Below are 9,671 nucleotides of genomic sequence, written 5' to 3'. Positions count from 1 at the left end.
CTTGACTGACATGAAGTTAGCAAAGTATAAAATGATAATTTTATTGTTTACTGTCTAATGTCCGTGATGTCAAATGGTACTTGTAATTTGCTAATATTATGGGCTTTTAGTGAATTTGCGCACGTAAGTAGTTTAATTATAAGCCAAAATATTCACGATAAGATTCAAGTTATAATTTATAACCCAATTCGTAAAATGGGGCGAATATAAAACATGGGGTAGGTATATTAAAAAGGAGAATGGGGTTAATAGAGATCGTCGTTATTATAGTTGTAATATAGAATGCTATCGCGATATCATTCGTTATAAGCATATTACTTGTTGTTACGAGTGTTTTATAATTAAGTTTGAAAGCAGACATCATTTTTTATGACAAAATCAATAGGTACACCCAGCCGCAAAAGTGTACATTGTCTTTATTCACTTTATTATCGTTCGTTTCCCCAGTGTTAGATGCGAGTTCCCATTCTTGTAGTAATAATTATACCTAGAGTTAGACCAAGAAAAGTCTGCAGCGATTTTGATAGCCCACGCAGTGCAAGTGTTATTTATACATCATAATTTCATAGAAGTTTGACGTTTATAATGACACTTGCACTGCGTGGGCTATTAAAATCACTGCAGAATTTTCTCGGTCTGACTCTAAATGTGCTTTTTACATCAAAATAAGCACTTAGGATTGATTACCTAGCAAAGACATTATTTTAAACGAAGATGTTGTTTAAATAATAATACGGTCTATGGTGTTGCCCTTGAGCCATCCTAGATGTCGCTTTTTAAGGGGGACCATCAAGTCACCGTCTGCCGGAAATATAATTGCATACCGTTTTATTAGATAGGCGTCCTATTCTTAGGGTTCCATCCAAAAAGGTACAAAAGGAGCCCTTTGGTAGGTATAACTCCATCGGTCCGTCCATCGGTCACATCGCTAAATATCTTGAGTACTACTTATGCTATCAATTTGAAATTTAGAACAGTCATGAACAACGCTAATCCACTCACATTGAAAGGATTTTTTTATTAACTCTTGAAATTCCCGATATGTAGAGGGGGCTAAATTTCAAAGTCTAGTACAGAAGTAGAGACGCTTTCCAGAAAAAATTTCGTACATTGACCTGTTGCTATCTCTATTACACGCGCATAGTTATATTGTTGTCCCGCTCCTAATGCCGGTTGTCAATGTCACTGTGCGAGTTTGCTGCATATATGATTACGCGCGTGCAAAGGAGATAGCATTAGCAACAGTACGTCAATGTACGAAAAGCTATCTGGAAATCGTCTTTCCTTTAGGTCAAGTGGGGTATCATTTGAAAGAGCTTAAATTGTAAATTCCGAAACAATTCTTCATATTTTTTTATCATCAATTTACATTCATAATTGAATGCCGTTATCTTTATCGTGTACATGGCTATTAGACTTAGATCTACATGGTTTTTGCTTTGCAGATTCACACTATTAAATCCAACTATGGTGCGTAATTATAAACCAAAGCCTGGGTCCAGGCAATATAGAAAATATGACCCAGAAATAATGAAAAAGGCATATAAAGAGTTTCGTAATGGTGAAGGCTCGTTGTGTAGCATTGCAAGGAAATATAACATTACCAAATCGTGTTTATATGGGCGCATCCATTATAATAGAACTAATGAATCTGGCGGACGAAAAGCATTTACTTTAGAGAGAGAGGAACATATTATAAAATACATACATGCTTGCGCACCGTGGCAATACCATCTGCAGTTTTGGGATTTAAGATTGCTCATAAAATTTTATCTGGACAGACGTCCGGTGATTGCTAAAAGGAAATTAGAGAATAATTTACCTGGACAAGAACTTGTGATGAAATTGATAAAAAGACAAGAAGACACTATATCACAGAAAGTCATTCAACACATTAACGATAACGGCGCAGTCACAGCTGAAGCCGTTCTCAGTTATTTTCATGAGCTGAAAATGTTGATCAATGATCTGGATCCGCAAAATATCGTTTGCTATAATGATATTTTAATCGTAGATGAAGTTGAAGATAATAAAACAAAAGAAAAAGAAAACTTGAAAATAAACAGTATGCTTGTAATGCTGGCAGCTTCAGCCGCAGGAGAGGTCTTAGATCCTCTTATTTCGTATAAAGAGAAACCGTGTTACGAGAAAACTCCAAGAAGATCTATAATGTCCAAGCATTTACATGAAGAACGAAAACGGCTGAATACAAGTATTTTCGAAGATTGGTTCAAATCTATCATTGTCCCTTACTATGAAGGAAAATCAGGCAAAAAATGCTTAATAGGCGGTTTCTTTTCGTCGCGTATTACTAAAGATATACTTGAAATGTGCAAAGAACAAGATATACATTTTGTATTTTTGCCAGATAACTCCAGTAACTTGACGCAACCTCTCTACAACCTATCGCAACTGATTCAAAAGACATGGAGTAGTATACTTCCTCAGGTAAAAATAGACAGCAGTCAATACTCAATCCCGAAACAAAGTTTTTTTGAAATGACACAAAATATCATTGCTAATGCAACTGATACAGTATTAGAAGGTTTTGAAAAAACTGGAATAAAGCCATTCAACCCAGAAGAAGTATTGAAACAATTGCCTGGTTATAATGAAACAATTGAAGATGTGGTCGAAGACTTTGAAACGCGTGAAGCGGAAGCACGAGAAATACCAGTTCAAGTAAAAACAGAAATAGAATTTAGTGACCAATATAGTGACGATGACTACGACGACGACATTTCAAGTAATTATATAGAGAAAAAGAACACTAAAAAAGAAAAGCAAAACACTTACAGCTTATCCGAAACTCAACAGCATGATGATGAAATACTTGAAAACAAAATGGAATTAAAACTATCACCTGTCGATTTTCAAGAGGATATGGCATGTGAAGATGCTTCTATAGATTATACGCCAACAAATACGATGGTGAGCATTGACTACGTTCCAAGGTCATCCAGAGGCCGTAAATTAAAACCAAAAAGAAAAGAAGATTTATCTTCCGATTCGGACTACGACCCGGTAAGTTGAAAATACAAGTTTTGATCTTATTTTGATACGACCTTAAAGATCGCTTACGCTGATTCCTGCATTTGAAATGAGTGAAAGTCGTGTGTGAGCGCGATTAAAACCAGTTCAAAACAACAAATTACAGACACGACGAAAACAATTTTACCCTCCTATAGAAAATGGACTAGCCAAAATTTATGAAATAGCCAAATATTTTATAGTAAAAGTTGCTCGGTATAATCCCAAAACCTCCCTGGCAACGTATGAATAACTAAAAATAATGTGTCAATTGCAGCAGTGAATCATATTCACTGAAATAGTCGTTTCTGGCGCATACTTTCATGCTTACAAGTACAAAAAAATTAAGGCAATATAAACATATTTTAATTTTAATACATATAAATGTTTCACCCATTTTGGGGTATTTATAAATAAGTACGCGAACATAAATATCGAAGTGAACTTGTGTCATTATACCTTTACTTATTATTTATTTGCAGTCAGGCAAACACGCTCCAAAAAAACGCGCGGCAACTAAAAAACAATCGACAGAGAAAAGGAACACCAAAGTGAGTTTTACACTACAATATTTGTATGTACTGTCAACCGCGGTGAATGGGGATGGCTGTGGTGAATAGGGACAAAACGTAGAATGTGATATACCTGGTAATTTCGTCAATAATTCCCACACAAATTGTATCATACTAAATTCACTATTATTTCGATCGATCGATCGATCGAATGTCAATCTCGATTCATCTCTCTCGAAATCGAATGATACAATTTGTGTGGGTATTTTTGAAGATATTGTTAGGTAAATCACATTTCAAGTTTTGTCCCTATTCACCCCAGCCATCTAGGGATGATAGGTCACCCCGAATGGCGGTACTTAATTTAAAAAAATATACGTCTTGCTCGAGTTTGCTCTTAATGATTGTTTTATTTTATCCGTAGGTTTCCAACGACGGTACAGAGGTAGATCCGCTATCGAGCGGTCAGAGTGGCACCTACTTGCAAATCAATGAAAACCAACTTGAAAACGGTAATAAACAAATCGTTATAAATACGGAACCCTATTCAACGTGTAAACATCTCGTAGTGACTATTCACTCGCACTTTTATATAATACTTATATGGTAATAATTTGATCAATTTGTCATGTGCAAGCAAAATATGACACTTACATATATCGCAACAGTATGGCTGGTGACGGCAAAATCTTACACTTTTTCGCCTAGCCCCCATCCGCCAACCATCTGATATATTACTTATTTATGCAGGTACTTCCGTTACGCAAACACAGCTGCTAGAAGCGATCCTATCAACTGTAACTCGGCAAGAGAAGCTCCAAGAACGCGCCACGGTAGCCATGGAAACGCAGGCTTCAGCGCTGTCGAATATCGCTATGTTATTGGAGCGTTTGGCGAATAGTAACTTTAAGCCCTGAAGATAATTTAGCTAATACCTAAGTGACTGCCTACCTAAAACGGGGTTACTTTGATTCGTGGGGTAAAATTGATCAAAGTATTTAATGTTGTAAAGAGCTGGTTTTTGGTTTATTACTACATATTAGGAAATACTTCAACTGTATCTAATTAATGTGTCATGCCTCTCGCTCTTACATATGTGTTTCATCATCAGCTTGGGTACAAACTGTAGCGTAAAAATAGAATAAATTGATAAAGTTTTCATCAGTTGTCGAAAGATGGCAGTAAATTTACTGTGGCTACAAAAATCAATTTGACAATCCGCCTCTATATCAAATTCTCTTTGATAATACAAAGGGTATGTTAAGTCAATTTGTTTGATTGCAAGAATTGAAGAGTCAATGTTTATAATGATAATGTATAAAATCCGAAATAAAAAAAGAATGCCGAAATAGAACACCTGATAGCCGAGCCGAACATAATAGCTGAACCAAAGCGCATCGTCTCCGCTGGCTTGGCCATCTCGAAAGGATGGGTGAAGATCGGGCAGCCAAAAGGGCCTACCTGGGTCGACCAACTGGGCGCCGTCCTGTTGGTCGTCCTAAATACCGTTGGGCAGATAGAGTGGAGGCAGATCTCCGTGAGCTCGGCGTCGGCGAAAGCTGGCGGGATACCGCTCTGGACCGATCAAAGTGGCGTGCTCTTGTGTTGGAGGCCAAGACTCATTTTGGGTCACCGCGCCAACAAAGTAAGTAAGTAATGTATAAAATCCAAATTGTATGTTCAATATCATCATTGCTCTCCGACTCTCCGTGCTGTATATAAAGAGTATATGTATAAATGTATACAGGGTGTTACTGACCATCGGACTTTAAATCCAGGCCTCGATTCTACTCGCTAAACTGAGCTACTTTTATTACGGCACCAACCCCGAAATCCCAAATTTTTTTTTACTTTTTCATACATTTTGGCTGATCAGATGTCGACGTTTTCTATGGAAAAGCCAAAAAATTTTCCCGATTTTAGGGTTCGTCCCATAGTAAAAGTAACTCAGTTTAGCGAGTAAAATCAAGCCCTGGAATTAAAGCCCCATGGTCGGACACTGTATGTCGTGTGAGTAAAAGGTTTCTACTTTCTACGTACCCACTTTTAAAAATGCGTGGTTGCGTGTTTGATGACTAATAAAAGGTTAATCCAAAGAAATATCTTTTTTACTCCATATTAACACATTCACTACCAACGCGAGCTACGCGCTACGATGTAGTGTTTTCCATCGCATTTTCTCGGAAACGTTCGTATTTGTCATGCTACTTCAGTCGACTTCAGTACTTACTTTTTGTACCGAGACTGACTGAAAGGCCTGAGTTACACTTGTAAGTTTTACTTACGTAAGTAGGGACACGGCTATACTACAGAATGAGAGATGAATATCGTTATCTCATTCTAACAAATAGCTTTGTCCCTACTTACGTAAGTAAAACTTACAAGTGTAACTCAGGCCAAATAGTAAGACACGTTCGTACGATTCCGTGAAACTACGATGGAAAATAATTATGCACTACGGGCCCGATTCGGATTTTGAAATAGACATCTATTAGATATCTTTTAGACATCAACAAGATACCATAACGATACGTTTAAGATCTAATCTGTCAAATTTGACATTTGCGCGATTCTGGAGATACTCTTGAACGATTTCCACAGGATATGACTTAGAGATCCAATTCACATCTAATAGATATCTTACTCTATCTAACGTAAAAGTGACATTGGTTGCGCTGCAAAAGAGAACTAGTTGATATCTAAACTACCTATAACGTATCTAGAATGGATCTATATAGTACGTGTCGTCTCTTGTGAATATCTTGAAGTTCGAATACGGCAGTACATCTGTACAAGCGTATCCGATATCACAAGAAATACAGAACCCGAAGATGGCAGTGTGTGATAAAAAATTAGATGAACCTAATAACCCCAAAATCAAGTCATCCCGTTCTTGACAATTTGAAAATAAAGACTAAAAAGTTTAAGTGCTGCTAAAAATGTTGTCGATTTTGCTCAGCCCTGCTAATTAATGTGCTAATAAGCTGCTAGTTCTAGGGCAGAGGTTTGCTAAAACTGCCAAAAGTAGCCCATTCCTCTTTCGGGTAGTTATAATATTGATTGATTAACCAACCAAATACAAAACCGCATGGATCAGTCACAGAACGACCTGACTTTAACCCACACTATTTGATCAACTGGCTTGCGGAGCCATTTGAGGGTAGATTTTGTTTACTTTTGTTTATATAAATACCTAAAGATACAGAGTAGGTATAGGTCTGATCATAGCCTAATAAAACATGGTCTTCTCTTCCCAGAGTGACACAAGCCTACCGGCCCTATTCTAACTTTAACACTAGAGATCATCTAGAGATGAATAAGATACGATATCGAGAAGATATAGCCATTTGTAAGTTAGATATGTCAAATTTGACGTTTCCGCGATTCTGAGGGGGGGGGCCCCACATCTAGCGTCTTTCGAGCGTCGGCGTCTGTCGGCGTCTGGTCAGCGCTATGGAAAATGACGTCGTTGCGCAGTTGCGTCGACGTTGCGTCGACGTCGGTCATAGAATTGTAGACGCCGACGCTCGAAAGACGCCAGATGTGGGGGGGGCCTGAAGGTCCTCTTGAACGATTTCGACAAGTTATGACTTAGATCCAAGTCACATCTAGTCGATATCTAATGTAAATCTAGTTGATCTCTATATCGTCTCTAGATCTTGTGATTATCTCGTTTCCCGAATACGCGTGTACGTCACAATAACATGGCCGCTATATAGCGCTATCGCATATTATCATATAGCGCTGTCGCATGATGACGTATTAGGCTTGTGTCAGTCAGGTGACCTAGAAAAGACGGGAAGAGAGTACCAGGCGGAGTATATTATTATACCATGGGTCTGATTATGATCACATGTTTCTGGGCGAATTTTAAGAATAATTAAACGAGTAAGCTAGCTAAATGAAGTGTCACAGAATAAAATGAGGTCACTTATCAGATGTCGTAGCACTCGCTACGGCGTCTACGAGCTACGGCGTAGACGGCGCGGCGCCAGCTGTAGGACTGTAAATACTAGTATTTTCGTTTGTTATTTAATTGGATCACGTAGATATAGATGTAGTGAAAAGATCATCGATGTACGGCGCGATTCGGGAAATGAATTAGAGATGCACTAGATATGAAATAGTAAAGATATGTGACGTTCCACGGCAAAAGGTACCTTATGGCGGCTAGCGCTTACGCTATTGTTATCGCCGCTCCAATATTGACTCTAAAGGAAGGCCTCACCGAGGTAACAAATGAAGCCTGTCTGAACTTTGTTCTAGCGGTAAATGTAGTGACATTAACGTAGTTAAAGTTAGCTAACCTGGTAATATAGTATCTGTACGAGTAGTACCTAAATAATAAATAATATCACCAATTTTCTCTATAATGAAGCATTTTTTTGCAAAAAACTATCAACAAGCAATTTTACGTGAAAAAGGGGTCAGTGGACACGCATATGGGGTGAATAGTTACGTCATAGGGGGTGAATAGTTACGTCATAGGGGGTGATTAGTTACCACAAAGGGGTGAAAAAACACGCCTTGGGGGTTAAAAGACACGAAAAAATATTTTTGTATCAAATAACTGTTTAACAGATATATATACTATTTGCTAATAGAGTATCAACATAAGAATGACATTTAAATTATTTTATTCGCTGTACATTTAAATAACAAGTTTTTAAAACGGTAATCGTTTTTATTCGTTTAATTTTCTTTCCTAAGCAGTTTTGGGTTATAAAGTTACTAATGTTTATATCGTCAAAAATAATTTCATAAAATATTAATAATACTTAGGTACTTTCTTAAATCGATTTGGCGATTTCGTAGAAAAAATGTGACGTCACACTAGGGGGGGAGGGGTTTGCCAAATGTGACCAAGTGTGACAAGGAGGGGGGAGGGGTAAAAAAAAATTCGTGTGACGTAATTAATGGATGACCCCTAATTGTTTTCCTTCATATTTTCTCGGAAACGTTCGTATTTCGTTCATACTTCAATCAACCTCAGTAGGTAGGTACCTACCTACTTTCTGTACCGAGACTGACTGAAATAGCACGACACGTCCGTACGTTTCCGTGAAAATACGAAGGAAAATAATTATGCACTATATAGAAGGTTATTAGCTTTAATTAGAATTTTTATTTGTCAATTCCATATAAACAAGGTTTTCGAATATCTCTATCTATTCGGCGAGTATATCTGCAGCAATGTTTAATAAATAATATCCTGCTGGCATGCCGTTGCGCCAAATTGAATCGGCCAAGGCTAGCCTTATGGCTCCTCTACACGATGGGCCAAAGCCGGCCACTCCAAGGGACGCATTTATGCGTTAGAGGGAGCATGTGATATTGCTATCTTATTCTACCGCATGGCTGCGTCCCTTGGAGTAGCCGGCGCTGGCCTATTGTGTAGAGGAGCCATTAGCTGGACGCCATCATAGATTATACTTAGTCTAGTCCAATCAAGGAGGTAGGTACTTCACTGTAGTTAAAATGCTCCAATAATTTATGATGAAGTCGAGCTCTGATTCTCATTAGTTCCAAATTTAACTAACATATTTAATACCAAATTTCAAGACTGTTCTAGAAATTTTGAGGTTAGTGCTATTCCGATTGTGCTATGGGGCATTCTAAAAAAGTGTCTGGTAGGTATATTTTTTTTCTGTATATTAATTTGATGTGCCTACTTCGTAATTATAGTGCGTACACTGCATTGTTTTTTTAAATTTCCTATAATCAGTATTATAGGTACTTTATGTATGAGGTAGTAGGTATATAAATAACAAAGTAACTCATAAGTAGTACAACCCATTATTACTAAAACGTGCCTAAGAATATAACCACTAAGATCAGTGCCGGATTTACCACTAGGCTGAGTAGGCTGAAGCCTAGGGCGGCAGATTTTAGGGGGCGGCAAATTTGGGTCAAGAAAATATTGTACGTGCCGTTCAGATAGGGTCGACCAGAAATTATTTGTAAAATTTAAATAACAAGCATTATTTGTCGATTTTGCCGCCCTCTGTCATGTCGAGACCCTTTATATTGAGACAGACGGTCAGTCGGACAACAAAGTGATCCTATATGGGTTCCGTTTTTTCCTTTTGAAGTACGGAACCCTAAAAAGGTAGGCTAGGCCTACTATTT

At 37.8% G+C, this 9,671-nt stretch overlaps 1 protein-coding gene across 1 annotated transcript; it reads left to right on the top strand.

Moving 5' to 3' along the window:
• The first annotated feature begins 19 nt into the window (after window positions 1–19).
• LOC134665407 (uncharacterized) lies at window positions 20–5,761 on the top strand. The gene is made up of 5 exons (XM_063522358.1): window positions 20–123; window positions 1,446–3,024; window positions 3,513–3,581; window positions 3,967–4,054; window positions 4,293–5,761. Exons 2-5 carry the CDS (start codon window positions 1,468–1,470, stop codon window positions 4,457–4,459), a joined length of 1,881 nt encoding a protein of 626 aa, XP_063378428.1. The 5' UTR covers window positions 20–123; window positions 1,446–1,467; the 3' UTR covers window positions 4,460–5,761.
• Window positions 5,762–9,671: the final 3,910 nt, after the last annotated feature.

The sequence above is a fragment of the Cydia fagiglandana genome, chromosome 6 (assembly GCF_963556715.1).
Source record: "Cydia fagiglandana chromosome 6, ilCydFagi1.1, whole genome shotgun sequence".
NCBI lineage: Eukaryota > Metazoa > Arthropoda > Insecta > Lepidoptera > Tortricidae > Cydia > Cydia fagiglandana.
The sequence above is the reverse complement of the archived record's forward strand: the minus strand, read 5'-3'. Positions and strand labels throughout refer to the sequence as shown.

What these genes read in the sequence shown, in the direction of transcription:
- LOC134665407 (XM_063522358.1), top strand. Translation starts at nt 1,468, where the DNA reads ATGGTGCGTAATTATAAACCAAAGCCTGGGTCCAGGCAATATAGAAAA. An exon ending in CAGAGAAAAGGAACACCAAA is followed by an intron (nt 3,582 to 3,966) that starts GTGAGTTTTACA and finishes TTTTATCCGTAG; the next exon opens with GTTTCCAACGACGGTACAGA. An exon ending in TGAAAACCAACTTGAAAACG is followed by an intron (nt 4,055 to 4,292) that starts GTAATAAACAAA and finishes TTATTTATGCAG; the next exon opens with GTACTTCCGTTACGCAAACA.